The following is a 16,233-nucleotide window of genomic DNA, read 5'->3' on the forward strand; positions in this document are numbered from 1 at the left end:
TTGGTAATGGCAGTTATCCCGGAGTCAGATGAGGCATGAAGTGGGGAAGAAAGATACTTCCTTTTTTTCTTCAAACATTCATTCTTAAAGGGGGGAAAAAAAAAGAGGCCATATTTAATAATTTTTTAAGAAGAAAGCATTTTCCTAAAAAAAAAATAGAGAAGTAAGCGCCCTATCTTCCCCAAGTAATTCTGATGCCTTGGTTAACAACTGCTTGTTAACTATACATTCCTAATGTTCCCACTCACTAGCTTTTGGATCTAATTAACTAAGAAAATCATCTGATCATTTAGTTTTTGTTATGAGGGGGTCTGAAATAGATAATATCTACCATTTACTGAATGCTTTTCCTCAGATGTTTCCGCTCTGATATAATTTTATGATTGCTATGGAGGTAGTTGCAGTAATCAGTAGTCTATGAACACTTTTGATGTGACTATAATTTGTTGAAATTATTGCATTTAAAGTCAATGTTTTCTGTTTTCAACTTTCCCTGGGGAAAATAATGGAGCAGAACACATGGAAGGGCATGGTAAGTTCAGCTTGAGAACAGCTGAAAAGCTAGAGAAAGTTTGGTGAAAATGTTGTTGATGCTTGATCAGCAACCTTCAGTACTTTCTCAGTTATTTGTCAAGTGATGATGGCTCTGTCAGTTGAAAGATTGTCCTTATGGGTGAGGCTATAAATGCACAATGTGGTTTTTGTAGACTCTGTCATAAGTCAGTTGCAGTGGCAACTAATTTGAGTTGTACCATTTACTAATATACTAATAGTAGGTGATAATCTTTGAAGGGGAAACCTGGATGTTTTAATGAAAAGCAGTTTCTTTGGCTGTTTTAAACTAGAGCAAAACTGAGAATTCCTTTTAAGTATAGTAAACCTTTATAGAGGATAAAGTAACAGATTTGATTATTTAATGATCTGCACACATTCTGTTTTGGCTTTCCTCTTTTATTGGATGAATAGAAATAGGCTATTGTATGTCACAGATCCGTTTCCAGAAGAAATTAGATATGAATCTGTTTTTCTGTACTCCGTTTTCTGGTTCAAGTCAGTATACCTGTATTAATTCTCAGTTTATAATCTTTTTTTGCCATTTGAAAAGGGATTGCATTTCTTCACAGATTTATTGCATGGTGCATATCACAATCAGACTTTTGGCTTTATTTAAAGCGAAAGAAAATATTTCATGGTAGAGACTTATTTGAACTTTTTTTAAAATTTGTGCTTATTGGAAGAAAGAATCATCAAGACTGGATTGTCTCTTGATCTCTGTCCTCAGATACTTCTAATTTATGTTGGATACGCTGTATATCATTTTAAGGAAGAAAATGTTTTTTCACTAATTAATTAGAATTTTTGTGAAATTAACCTTCTTTTTCTTTAAACATTCAATAGGATTCTGATCTTCGAAGTGCACTTCTTTTGGAACAGGCAGCACATTGCTTTATAAACATGAAGAGTCCCATGGTTAGAAAATATGCGTTTCATATGATATTGGCAGGCCACCGGTTCAGTAAAGCAGGGCAGGTGAGTGTGCTTGCTTTAAAAAGAAGATAATTTTTTATTTATTTTAATTTTTATTTGTTGTAACTTGTTTATTTTATAAATGTATGTTATTTGTCAATTTTTTGATTTAAAATTTTTAAGATGAAACTAAATTTTGTTCTGAGGTAATGTACATTGGTAAGGACATGAGATTTGGTTTTAAACAAATCTGGGTTTAAATCTTGACCTTGTGCTCACAACTTAACTTTTAAAGTTATGTCTTTGAGCCTTTTTTTTTTTTTTTAATAAAATTTGCGATTTGCCCAGATTTCTTTGAGGCTAAATTCTTCTTAAAGGTGATTGAACCTTCCCTACTTCAACTCTGGTCTTCTGTTGTCTCTCAGAGTATCTCTTAATGGTATTTGCTAAATATTTAATGGGTTGAAGTCATCTATCTCTTCTCCCTGGGAGCAGCTGGGTTGGAAGAGATCTTTATTAATTTGGAGCGATTCTCTGGTCCCCAGTAGTCCTTTTAAACATTAGCTGCAGGGAGCCTTCTTGAGGCAGAGAATGGTAATAGCACCTGAGATGCGGTCATTTGGGTCTGTGTGTGCTCAGTTGTGTCTGACTTTCTGCAGCCCCATGGACTGCATGACTGTGACCCCTGCCAGGCTTCTCTGTCCCTGGTGGTTTACTATAAGTATATGTGAAAATATGGGCTGAGTAATCATCTGTATATTCCAAGCACTCTGCTAGGAGCTGAGCTTACACTTGTAAAACTAACATGGTCTTGTCTCTTAAGGAATTTTTTAATCTAGTCAGGGAGTATGAGGATTTTTTTGAATTTAATTGACATGAATTTTTATGAATGTTCCTTTTTCAAAGTCTTGTGATAACAGAAACATGCCAGTGTTAATTCAAAGGTGCAAAGAAGGAAAGGTGTTCAAAATTACTCTCAATTTCATGGAAGAATGTCATGATTTTTAAAAATCAACTTTTCAAGATTGAGTTCCTCTACTTTTGGAAAATGGGAAGTTAGAAAATATGTGAACTTGCTTTATATTAAATACAGAATTGTAAAAATATTTATGAAATTAAGTCTTTATAATAATTTTATGTACTTTATGATTAGAATTTCTCAGGTTCTGAAGCGAGGGGAGAAAAAAAGCTCTGATTTTTCACAGTCCATTTTCCATAATTAGTACAAATGCATCTGAAATATACTATCCCATTGTTTCTCTTTGCTTAAAGTGTTCTATTAGAGAAATCTACAAAATGTGTTAAGCAGAAGAAAAATTACATGCCCCACTAGAAATGGTTCTGTCATTTTTCCACATCTTTGTCCACTTTTGTGAATGATTTTGTTTGTGGTTATGATGTCATTGGATCTAGTATTTACCTTCTAAAGATACAGGACATATTGCCTCTAGGAAGTGCATGGCAGGTTAAAAATGCTACATTCTGGTAGGTTGAGATACATTTGCTCTCTGGCCTAATAATCATCTTTAACTGTAGTTATCTTGTGGAGTTAATGATTCCAAAGTAGCTGGTTTGCTGTTTTGTGACCTATATACCTTGAACCCGGAGGATCGCTTTCTCAAATAGTAGAAATCTGAAATATGCAGACCTGTTAGAAAAGCAAATATATGTCCCATTGAAGTTGGTCAAGAACAGTGTCTTCCTTGGAAGATAAAGGTGCTCATCGTGTACATAATTCTGACTCAGGCCAAGTTGTTTCTGAGAAGCTCCAAAAAAAAACCAGATGTGGCTATTGACAGAGATGAGTGCGGAGCATAGAGGAGATTATATGTATACAGTGATGTCATTTTTCAGTCCTCTGTGATTGCAAGTTCATGCCAAATTGCTTATCTTGTCCCCAGAAATTGTTTATAGTTCAGTTTTTTCCATTAAGAGTATTAACAAGTAAAAGGTATTTAAAAAGAGAAACAACATTATAATCAGTATTAAAAAAAATTAAAGTCTGAAGGTGTTTCTGATTATGCCCAGTATACCCTGGACGATCTTTCTATTACTTTAAAAGGCAGACTTTAAATCCTTGTTACCTCTTAAATCTCTTTAGATGCTTTTCCAAGAGAGTCTAAAAAATGCACTTGAACTTGACATTTAGACACATTTTATTGGTTCTCTGTATCTCTCAGTTTTTAAGATTCAGTATTTGTGTTCCTTTACTAAATGCAATATGGAGATTGGGATTTTTATTTTGTTTTGTTTTTAAGAAACATCACTTAAAAATTATTTTGAGATGGATGAAACTGGAACCTATTATACAGAGTGAAGTAAGCCAGAAAGAAAAACACCAATACAGTATACTAACGCATATATATGGAATTTAGAAAGATGGTAACAATAACCCTGTGTACGAGACAGCAAAAGAGACACTGATGTATAGATCAGTCTTATGGACTGATTTCCTAAAAAAATTGACCAATTCTGGTTGAAAATGATACAGATTTTGTTAATCTACCTTGGAAGAGGGTGGGTATAAGAATTTACTCTGAAGGAAAAGGTTTAGTGGAGAGAAACCTTTTTCTAGGTTAAAAAGTGAAAAAAAGTTAGTTGCTCTGTCAGGTCTGATTCTTTGTGACCCCGTGGACTGTAGCCCTTCAGGCTCCTCTGTCCACGGGATTCTTCAGGCAAGAATACTGGAGTGTGTAGCCATTTTCTTCTCCAGGGGATCTTCGTGACCAAGGGATTGAACCTAGGTCTCCTGCATTGCAGGCGGGGTCTTGAGCTGCCAGGAATACCAAATCCCGTGTTTAGAATGGAGGTTGTCTGAGTTCAGAGGGTGGCATTAATATGTAATTAAAGCCTAACATATACTCAAGGGTGTGGTAGGATGCAGCCTTAGGCAGAAGAAAAGAATGCCAAACTCTGTCACTATCAAAGACCAACAAATACATGTAGACACATATACCTTCATACTCATATATGCAGAATTAGAACACACTTTACTATTCAGTCCAGGGCAGTGGTATAGTGACTAACCAAATTTAAACTTCGCACGATAGCTCTCAGCTACAAGCTAACAGCAAGTCTCTCACTGATCTATGACTCCACCTGCTGCTGCTCTGGAAATTCCCAGATGGTTTTTCACAAAGTCAGTATTATTCCTGACCTCTCAGACTTCTTACCCTTGGACAGAGCAGCTGCTTGTCTGCTTCAGGACCTCTTGGTTTTTAGCGATCGTTGCAAAGTTTAGTTTCATTTTCTTCATCATCCCAGTCTCTGTTAGAAGAACTCATTACTAGTTACTTGATTTGTGTGTGTGTTTGTCCAGTCCCAGAGAAATTTGGATTATAATACTTTGCTTTATATATTTTCTTACAGAAAAAACATGCTTTACGCTGCTATTGTCAAGCCATGCAAGTTTACAAAGGAAAAGGCTGGTCTCTTGCAGAGGATCATATTAACTTCACCATTGGGCGACAGTCCTACACTCTCAGGCAACTGGACAATGCTGTGTCTGCTTTCAGGCATATTTTAATCAATGAAAGTAAACAATCTGCTGCTCAACAAGGGGCCTTCCTCAGAGAATATCTTTATGTTTACAAGGTGAATACTTATTTTCAGGAGTGGATATTAAAATTATATTTGTCATTATTTTCAGCAAAACTCATTTTCAGTACTATCTAGTAAGAATCTTATAAGTGGTTTTATTAGACTACATATAACTATCTTTCATAATAAAGTGCAACAGACTAGGCTTTTGGTCATAAATCTGAGTTACATTGCCCTTCTACAGTTCTCATAAAAGAGAATTTTAATATTATAGTAAGCATTTGATTTGTGGCTGTATTTGGAATCTTAAAAAAAATACCATGAGCTTTTGGGACTGTTTTCTTCATTATGTGTTTTTGAATTATAACTGGTTTTACAGCATTTGGGTTATTGTCCCATTCTTTGGAAAAGTACATTCCTCTGTTTCCTATGAAAGATGAGTAGATATGGATCTGTGAGAGGTAGACATTACTTTGATGTAATGCAGAAAAATTAATAGGAAGAAAAAACATTTCACTGAGACAGGATAGCAAAGTTAAAGCATTATTTTGTGGACAAAATGGAAAGTTGTAATTTTTTCCTCAAGGTCCATGAATAGTAAATATTTTATCTGTCCTGCAGAATATAATTACCCTTTTTTACTTTAGTAATTTTAAATCATATGGGTAAGAATTTTGGCAGATAGAATGCTATAATGAGTCTAGAAAGTAAAACACATATAAAAATAATATTTGGAGCTTTAGCGTCCAGAGAGAACTAACTTGCTGAGTAACCTTAAGGAGATTCTCTTGGACCAAAATAAATATATCTAAAGTTCTTCATCGTAAAATTTTATGACTCGTATGTTAAGTAAAACTAGTGATTCTTAATATTCTTTCTTAACACGCCTTTAATACCTTATGTATTAAAAATGAGGACGGATAAGAGTTCTCTCAAAAATTCTTTTCGTCTTTTGTATTTCTCTTAGAATGTAAGTCAACTCTCACCAGATGGCCCTTTACCGCAGCTTCCTTTACCATATATTAACAGTTCAGCAACCCGAGTTTTCTTTGGCCATGACAGACGACCAGCAGATGGTTAGTAAAGCTTAATTTGGCTTTGTTACCTAGTGACTTTTTCTTTGAAGTTATTTCATCTTTTTCCACTAAAAAATAATGTGTAATTGTTAAAGAATATTTGAAAGTAAACAACTCGACCATATCATCTATCATCCTGCCACTTGAACCTACTACTTCGGTGCTTTTCCTTCCGGCTTTAAAATCTAAAAACGATAACAACAAAATAGCTGTATGTATAATGACTTTTCTCACATAATATAAAGAAATTCTCATAATATAAAGGTTATATAATCTTGATAAACATTTTTAATGGTTGTAATGCATTCAATGGATATAAAGTATTTTAATATTTGCTATATGGTGTCCATCTTTTTTGATTATGTGAAATCTAAGTTGTAATGGACATCTTTGTGGATGAATCTTGTCTTAACATTTTATTATGGAAAATTTCAAATGTACACAGATGCAACGAACAATTGCCAATGTAATTGCTGTTCTTGTTGTGAGACTTTTTAAAAATTTAGAATTATTTCCTTAGCATTGAGCTTTAGAATGGCAATACTGGGCCAAAAGCTTAAATATATTAAAGGTCTTTATGCATGTTAAACTTGGTAATTTTAAGTCTTTTTAATTGGAGCTTAGTATGTTTCTTTTTGAGAGCTAATTTAGTCTTTTATTTAAAATATTTATCAGGGTACTTGTAGCAGCATTGTTTTTAGTAGCAAAAAAAATGAAACAGAATGAATCAATAGATTTTGGTACCTCCATATATTGGTTTCATGCTGTAGGACGTGAGTGAATGAATTCTTTATATTTCAATGTGGATGATACCCACAACATAAAGTTGAGTGAAAAAAGTTGCAGAAGGATGGATCAAAAGTTATTCCATTAACATAAATTTCAAACATATACGCTAGTTCTATGAGTTGTTTATATATACAGTCATATTTGATAAAGTAAAACAAAAATTATGAATGTGCATGCTCTACTTCAACTTTGGAATAGCTCTGGGAAGAATTGGTACCAGTGGAAGAGATGAAGGAGAGAGAATTAGGGAAGGTGAGATAGAGGAAATCAGCTCCATCTGTGACATTTATTGTGTTTTTTTAAATAAAATTTGGTTTCTTATAACAAAGTTGACATTTCTTAAATTTTGATACACAAGTATTTGTTATATTATTTTTCATGTTTTGTCCATATATTTGAAGTATTTCATATAAAATTGTGGACACTAAGAGAAGATATTCTGTCAGAGTCAGAAGGAAAAGAGCATCAGTATTACAAGTTGAGTTCCAATTAGGCTAGAATTAGTAACAGAATATTTTTCTCTCAGCTAAAATTGAAAAAGGCAAGAATGGTGTATGTATGTATTTGGATACCTTAGATTTTTATTTAAAATATATTTCATTTGAGGGCAGGTGTTAATAAATAAGTGTATTTAGTAGTGGCACTTTTCTTTTTTATTTTTAAGGTGAAAAGCAAGCAGCTACTCATGTAAGTCTTGATCAAGAATATGACTCTGAATCCTCTCAGCAGTGGCGAGAGCTTGAGGAACAAGTGGTGTCTGTGGTCAACAGAGGAGTCCTTCCATCCAACTTCCATCCCACGCAGTATTGTTTGAACAGTTATTCAGATAACTCAAGGTTTCCCCTTGCAGTTGTGGAAGGTAATACACTTGAATTTTTATTCATGGTTTTTTACTTGTTTGTTTAGCTTACAGTGTATTCACAGTAATTTTTTGCATGCCAAATATGAGGGGAGGCTGAGGATACAAAAGTAAATTGAGTACTAGTGAGCTGCATTTATAAAACCAGGCAGTGGGGACTTTAATACAGGAATATTCAGTGTGCTTTTGGAATGTAGAAGAGAGAATGACAGAGTACAGAAAAATTATGGGGGAAATCTTCTAAGGAAGGTAATTTCAAAACCATATCCTGAATAAATGAACATTTACATAGAGAAAAAGGACAGTCTAGGCAGAAATGCAGAGCTTTGAAAGCAAGGTGTGTTCATAGAATTGAAGCATATGGTGATGTGTGGGGTTTATTAAAATTACTAACTTAGGCCTTTCTTTTGCAGAACCAATAACAGTGGAAGTGGCTTTTAGAAATCCTTTGAAAGTTCCACTTTTGTTGACTGATTTGTCATTGCTCTGGAAGTTTCAACCTAAATATGTCAGTGGAAAGGATAATGAAGAAGTTAAAGAACTAGTAAGTTGTTAAAAGGTATTTGTAATAAGCATGTTTCAGTAATAGTCTAACAGATGCTATAATAACATTTCAGCAGTTTCTGTTCAGGGAGCTGAACTTACTCTTTTCTTATGCTTATTTTCCCTCATTACAAAATGTATGATAATATGCTTGCTGCTGCTAAGTCACTTCAGTCGTGTCTGACTCTGTGTGACCCCATAGATGGCAGCCCACCAGGCTCCCCCGTCCCTGGGATTCTCCAGGCAAGAACACTGGAGTGGGTTGCCATTTCCTTCTCCAGTGCATGAAAGTGAAAAGTGAAAGGGAAGTCGCTCAGTCGTGCCAGACTCTTAGCGACCCCATGGACTGCAGCCTACCAGGCTCCTCCGTTCATGGGATTTTCCAGGCAAGAGTATTGGAGTGGGGTGCCATTGCCTTCTCCGGATAATATGCTTATTGTTGAAAATTAAAAGTATAAAATTTTTCCTTGTGATGAGAACACTTAAGATTTTCTCCCAACAACTTTCTTATATAACATGTAGCAGTATTAATTATATTTATTATGCTTTACATTGTTTCTTATATGTTATAACTGGAAGTTTATAACTTCTGATTGCTTTTATCCAGTTGCCCCTCTCCCCACTTCCTGCCTGTGATAACCACACATCAGTCTCTTTTTCCATGAGGTTGTTCATTTGTTCTGTTTTTGAAGTATAGTTGACTTACAATACTACATTAGTTCCTGATACACAATCCAGTGATTCGCTATTTCTGTGCATTTCAAAAGGATCACCATAAGTCTAGTTGTTGTCTGTCACCGTTCAAAGATGTTACAGAGTTATTGACTCTATTCCCCACTTTGTACTTCTTGTGACTCCTTTACTTTGTAAGGGGAAGTTTGTACTCTTAAATCACATTCACCTATTTCCTTTTTTTTTTTTGTATTCACCTATTTCTTTCTTCCCCCTAGCGCCTCCCCTCTGACAACTATCTGTTTCTTCTCTGTATCTATAACTGTTTCTGTTTTGTATGTTGTTCACTTTGTATATTGCTTAGCACATAATAAAACCTAATAAATGCTAACTATAGCTATTGTCATTGTTGCTAAGTATTGATATGTAGCAGTGTTAATAATCTGATACTTGATTTATTCGAATGTATATTTTACATAATTTACTTTTCAGGTAAAAGGTGAACCCGAAATGATTGGAACTGAAGTTATTTCAGAATTCTTAATTAATAGTGAAGAATCTAAAGTGGTAATTATTACTTTTCTGTCACGCCTTTCTAAAAGTAAAATAACAACAGATTTTAAAAGCCTGTTTATTCAGTTTGTTTTCCAGTTTTCTTAAAAATTAAAATTTATCATCTTAGGAAACTGGAATTACATAGAAGAAAATAGGTTGGGAAAGTAGGTTTGCAGTGGTTTTTAGTTTGTTAATTTCCTAAGAAGCCTGGTAAACAAGGTTTTGCTTTCTTCTTGGGTTGAATGTTGTAATTTCATATGATATTTGGTTGGCCAGAATATCTTGGTTTTTATTAAAAGTTGTGGTGCCTATAATTATTGAGTTTAGAAAGTTTCTTTTGAAAAAAATGCTTTCCAGTAGGAGAAATCAGTTGAGAATTAAATAAATTTAGGTCTGAGTTTTTATTTTTGTAACATTACAGAATTTAGGTGTTGCGCTATTTAAGATATTGTGAAAACAGATAATAAGAGTGACTTAAATATCTCCACAGGCAAGGCTAAAGCTCTTTCCCCATCACATAGGGGAGCTGCATATTCTGGGAGTTGTGTATAACCTTGGTACCATTCAGGGCTCTGTGGCAGTAGATGGCATTGGTGCTCTTCCTGGATGTCACACAGGTAAAGCTATAGCATTGCTGAACAATTAGAAGCTAATAAGTAAATCTCCTTAGAATAAATTGAGAAATGAGATATTTTAAAATTAGGTTTAAAGTACCTTTAATATAGACATTTAATCAGATGAAAGAATGAATAATTGAATTATTTTTAACTCTGCAGTTGCTTAAAAAAAACTTTATTCCCTTCTGATGTATTTTTGATAATTCTGTGGTTCTACCCTATGTATTTTTCTTCTTTGTTACTGATCCACATTTAGTAAATTCTAAATTAATGTATTCTAAATTAAAAGACGCTTACTCCTTGGAAGGAAAGTTATGACCAACCTAGATAGCATATTCAAAAGCAGAGACGTTACTTTGCCAACAAAGGTCCGGCTAGTCAATCAAGCCTATGGTTTTTCCTGTGGTCATGTATGAATGTGAGAGTTGGACTGTGAAGAAGGCTGAGCACTGGAGAATTGATGCCTTTGAACTGTGGTGTTGGAGAAGACTCTTAAGAGTCCCTTGGACTGCAAGGAGATCCAACCAGTCCATTCTGAAGGAGATCAGCCCTGGGATTTCTTTGGAAGGAATGATGCTAAAGCTGAAACTCCAGTACTTTGGCCACCTCATGCGAAGAGTTGATTCATTGGAAAAGACTCTGATGCTGGGAGGGATTGGGGGCAGGAGGAGAAGGGGCCGACAGAGGATGAGATGGCTGGATGGCATCACCAACTCGATGGACGTGAGTCTGAGTGAACTCCAGGAGTTGGTGATGGACAGGGAGGCCTGGCGTGCTGCAGTTCATGGGGTCGCAAAGAGTCGGACCCGACTGAGCGACTGAACTGAACTGAACTGAGCTGAACCATTGGTTGAGATGTCTGCTGCCAGTACAAAGGTTGACTTAGGATAGTCTTTTTTTTTTTTTTGAATATTTATAAAAACATAGAGTGAACTAAGGACTAGTGTTTCCACATCATTGAATGTGAAATGACATAAAATTCTGTCATCTGTTTTGTAAAAAAAGAAGGATTTAGAGTTAAGCTGGTATTCTTGGTTCCCCAGAATTGATAAATTTTACAAATTTTTGAAGAGTAAAACTACCAGATACATGTTTAACACAGCTTGTCTTTTTTTTTTTTTTCCTTTAATTTCAGGAAACCATTCTCATTATTTTGTAATAATTATATGTTGCTATTTGAGTTAAAGTTGACAAGACTAGAGAGAGAATTTACTATAAAATTCCTCTCTCCTGTCTCTTCATTTTAATACCTGTCTATTTTTAACAAATTAATAGTTAGCAGACTTGAATTTAGCATTTATAAAAGCTTATTATTAATATTGAGAAATCTTTTGGGACCACTTGGAAAATTTGTTGGTTCTTTTAAAGTTCAGTTTGAAATTTCTCCTTGCTTGCATATCTAGGGTAATTTAGTAAAACATTTTTTTGGACCGTATACTGAAATGGAATGAATCCATAAGAATTCAAAAATTATAAAAAAAAAAATTGCCACTAAAGTATAGTATTCTGCAGTTTAGTACTACATGTATAATTCTTGGTTGACAAACACCAGAGGAGATTCTTCTACAAATAATATTGTTAATTTTTAAATATTTAAAGTAAGTTAGCTGAGTGTTAAAAACTTTTTGAAGCTTCTTTCCTTTCCCACTAACCTATGATTTTAATTTTGTACCACAAAGTTATGATTGTCAATAAATTATAGCTAATTACTTCATTCAAGTTACCAAATACATGCATTAATAAATAATTTATAAATTTTTTATGATGTTAGTGGGCGAAGACCCTGAATTACCTATTAAAATAAATTGTACCTTATAGTAGAATTTAAATGAAGTTTTAGTGTAAAATGCTGATAGGGATCTGGGTCAAATGAGGTAATGGAAATGTTACCTTATATGTCTAGTCTGGGCATATCACAGTGAGCTTCAGCATATTAAAGGTTCTAAGTATTCCTGCTAAGAGGGAAATGGCAACCCACTCCAGTATGCTTGCCTGGAAAATCTCATGGACGGAAGAGCCTGGTAGGCTACAGTCCATGGGGTCACAAAGAGTTTGACACGACTGAGCGATAGGTTCTAAGTATCCCTGCAGGAAATACAGTTGTCTGCCTTTGCTATTTTCACACCTACGTGCAGTGCGTGGAAGTTTTTGGGGAAAAGCTCACATGCGTATTAAATGAGTTTAATTTTGAGAAAGCTATGTATGTTATAATTTTCTTTGTGTAGTCTATTGAGAAGGTACAGTTAAGTGTTGAGAAAGTATAGTTATTTATAATCCAGAAAGAATTCAAATTAGTATATATATTTGAATATGAATAGCTATTCTGTCAGATGGGTCTTTTTGGTTAATTATAGGTTTCAGAAACTTCCCATTTGATGATGTACAGTCCTTCTGCAAAGTAAGTCCTAAGAAAATGAGAAATTAAGCAGCATGCAATAGTAGATGTGGTTAAAATACGCTTAGTTCTTTGCTTAACCATGTTAATTGGTAATTGTCTAGAGTTCTTCTAGAAATAATCTGAAACATACAGTACTCATATATTCAGGCTAACTTGATGTCAGTTAACTTATCAAATTATTTTAGGGCATTGATTGTTTTTTTATTTTAGGAAAACATTCCTTGAGTATGTCAGTCCGAGGGAGACAGGATTTAGAAATTCAAGGTCCTCGACTTAACAACACAAAAGAAGAGAAAACGTCTATTAAATATGGTCCTGATCGACGTCTAGATCCCATAATTACTGAGGAAATGCCACTATTGGAGGTATTTCACTTTTTAAAAATTCATGAGCTTAATAATTTATCTCTAAGGTGAGGGTGATATTTTGGATAGATTAATTTTAGACTTTGAGATTGTTGATATATTGAAGTGCAGTTTTAAATTCTTGGTAAGCTAATGTTAAATAGATGTAATTCACAAAGACAAGATAATCATGCAAATTGGCATTAAGTCACAGCCAGGTTATAAGATATAATCCTCAAAATATTAATAGAAGTTGGGAAAAAGCTTCTAAAAGAACACTTTGATTGTTATTAAAATCAGTGACTCTTTCTGGGTAAGATATAAAAATAACAGTTAATTTTTATAAAATGTTTAAGCAATATAGATAGGTGTATGAATAAAAGCAATATTCATTTCACTTTCTTTGTGTCCCACACTGTCATGCCTTCATGCAGTCTTTTAGCTGCAAAAGATAGAAATTGATGCTAGGTAGTATTAAACCCACTGCCACCACCGCCCTCCCCACACCTATTATTTAGTTCAAAGGATTTTGGAATAACCTCATGGAAACTATAAACCATCATAGAACAGTAAGCTCAGGAAAGAATAAGGACTCAGCAGCTGTGGGAAATTTGTAAAACCTTTAGAAGGCATTACTTTCTAAATAACTTTTTATTTTATATTGGAGTATAGCCAGTTAACAATATTTGATAGTTTCAGGTGGTCAGTAAAGAGACTCAGCCGTACGTATACATGTATCCATTCTCTTCCAAATTCCCCTCCCACAGCCTACTACATAACGTTGAGCAGAGTTCCACGTGCTGTATAGTAGGACCTTGTTGGTTATCCATTTTAAACACAGCTGTGTGTACATGTCCATCCCAAACTCCTATTTTGATACAACTTTATTAGTCTTACAACTTCTGGTCTTTGTGCCACTTCATTACAAGATACATCAAGTGTCTAGGAGAGAACTGTGGCCCACCTTGAATCAGCTACCTGAGAGGCAGGCCGCTGGCACAGCCATGGAGTGTAAGTGTGAACCCTGGAAGGAGGTTCTTCCTCCTGCATCCTCAGATTGCCCTGGAAGGCGGGGGTTAGAAGCTTAGTCATTCACCTTCAGCCAGTGATACCAAACTGATGTTTCTCTTTTCAGACCTTTCCTTGTATATTTGTATATATTTTTAGTAATCATACTGCACATTTTATTCTGTGACTTGCTTTTTGCCTTTCTCAACAAAACCTGGTCTTTGTTCTCATTCAGTAAAAATTCTTTCACAGCTACATAAGGTATGCCTTTATTTAGATACATTATACTGTATTTTAGTCATTTATGTATCGATGGGTATGGGTCTGGCTTTTCATCATTACAGTTCTGCAGTAAACATTATGTATATATTTTGTCCATGCTCTAGTTTGGGCTATAGACTTTTAGAAATGGAATTGTTGGATCAATTGTGTAATGTACCACAGAATTACCTTTAGCAAGCCTCTCAGAATTGACACTTTTCCTTCAGAATGAGAGTGCCATTGCCTTGTGTCAGTGCCATACTGGATACTATCATGTTTTTATTTATTTATTTTTTTTAACTTTTGTAAATCAGGCTGGTGAAAAATGACGTTTCTTTGATAACTGATAAGGTTGGTTAGTCTTCATTTTTTTTGTCCATGTGATTTTTTTTCTTCTTTAAGTCCATATGATGCCCTTTAATTGGATGTTACTTCCTTTTTCTCATTGGATGATTTTATGGGTACTAATCCTAATACTTATAGTGGTGGGATCGGTAACATGCTCATGAAAATGGTGATATCTGTATGTGTTGAGCAAAAGGTATTGTTGAGCTGCATGTTTTCTGCCCAGATTTTACACCTGCTTAGTTATGTTGCAGACTTCCCAGGTGGCTCAGTGATAAAGAGTCCACCACCCAAGTATGAGAACATGGGTTTGATTCCTGGGTTTGGAAGATGCCCTGGAGAACGAAATGGCAGGCCACTCCAGTATTCTTGCCTGGAGAATCCCATGGACAGAGGAGCCTGACAGGCTGCAGTCCATGGGGGTCTCAGAAGAGTCAGACATGACTTAGTGACTAAACAGCAACAATAATTATGTTGCATTTAAAGAGCTGTACGGGGGATTCGCTGGTGGCCTGATGGTAAAGAATCTGCCTGTCAATGCAGGAAACACTAGTAATAATAATAAAAAATAAAGAGTTGTATAGGGCAAGTAGAAGACTTTCGACTGAAGTCAGTGCTCATTTCTGGTTAATAAATACTTGCACATACTTTATCTTTCATCTGGCGATTTTCATCATTTAAGATTTTTAACTTAGTTAAAAGAACGTCTATTATATTTGGATGAGTAATAGTACCTTACTATTAAATATACCTTAATATTAGTAAAAAAATTCGTAGAATATTCCCATTCCTTATGTCAGAAATATTTTGTAGATGTTTGAAGTGTTTAAGGGAGTAGTGAAAGAAGTAATCAATCTACAACATCTGATGAAATAGTCTCTTAATCAAAACAGAGTGAGCATGAAAATTACCGAAGCTGAGAAAAGATGAAAATTAAAGTGTCGTGTGTTAACTGTCAGGTGTGTAGCATACTGAAAGCATACAGCTGTGAGCTGTATCTACTGATTAGAAATATTTTGTTTTTAAGTTCTGTTGGAGAAAAAAACGGTGTCATTGCAAAACTTTTTCTTCCCTTATTAATTTTTTTTACATTTCATTAGAAAAAAGTTGTACATAGAAAAATAGAAGAGCAGGCCCTTCAGGTTCTCACTGTAGGCAGTATGTTGTATATATGACATTTATTCAACCAGACTTGCCTATCATGTCAGATCACTTGATGTTACAGATGAAATCACAATGACTAGCCTTACGTGTATCATTTTTACTTTATATGCCTATCACACATCTTGAGGATTAATTAGTAGAAGTGAAAGTCCTGGTTCTTGGTCTTATTTTCCATTAAAGTTTGAAGCTGTCTAAAACATAAACTTTTTATGAGGACTTTTAGCAGAAATGCATTTGAAGTAAAGGCTAGATATACTGGTTCTCCTTAGAGTCAACACAGTATATTTAGTAAAACTTTATTCTGAAGATATATACAGAGTATCCTACATATGGTTTCTCACTGGTCCTAGTCCACCACCCTTCCCGTTCTGCCAGTGCTGTTGCCTTACCCATGCTGTCTGGGTGTCTATGTGTTTTAGTGCATCTTTACAGTAGTCTTATTTCACTGGTTACTCATGCGGTTGTTCTTGATGTAACAACTCAAAATTGATATTCCTTCACAAATTTTAGCTTATTTGACTAAGCTTATTTGGTACTGGCTAACGAGTATATTATCTGTGTTTTCAGTATAGTGTTACGCTTAGTTTGTTTTTTC

The 16,233-nt window shown here is 34.7% G+C and overlaps 1 protein-coding gene across 1 annotated transcript in view; it reads left to right on the forward strand.

Annotated features, from left to right (window-relative positions):
- The window catches only part of TRAPPC8 (trafficking protein particle complex subunit 8), an 87,434-nt gene that overhangs the window by 47,364 nt on the left and 23,837 nt on the right, over nucleotides 1-16,233 (forward strand). Inside the window, exons 12-19 of the mRNA XM_005901047.3 lie at nucleotides 1,399-1,530; nucleotides 4,837-5,061; nucleotides 5,975-6,083; nucleotides 7,537-7,731; nucleotides 8,145-8,275; nucleotides 9,439-9,513; nucleotides 9,992-10,118; nucleotides 12,727-12,881. Of these exons, the coding sequence (XP_005901109.2) occupies nucleotides 1,399-1,530; nucleotides 4,837-5,061; nucleotides 5,975-6,083; nucleotides 7,537-7,731; nucleotides 8,145-8,275; nucleotides 9,439-9,513; nucleotides 9,992-10,118; nucleotides 12,727-12,881 (1,149 nt within the window). The remainder of the gene's footprint in view (nucleotides 1-1,398; nucleotides 1,531-4,836; nucleotides 5,062-5,974; nucleotides 6,084-7,536; nucleotides 7,732-8,144; nucleotides 8,276-9,438; nucleotides 9,514-9,991; nucleotides 10,119-12,726; nucleotides 12,882-16,233) is intronic.

This window comes from Bos mutus, chromosome 24, assembly GCF_027580195.1.
Source record: "Bos mutus isolate GX-2022 chromosome 24, NWIPB_WYAK_1.1, whole genome shotgun sequence".
NCBI lineage: Eukaryota > Metazoa > Chordata > Mammalia > Artiodactyla > Bovidae > Bos > Bos mutus.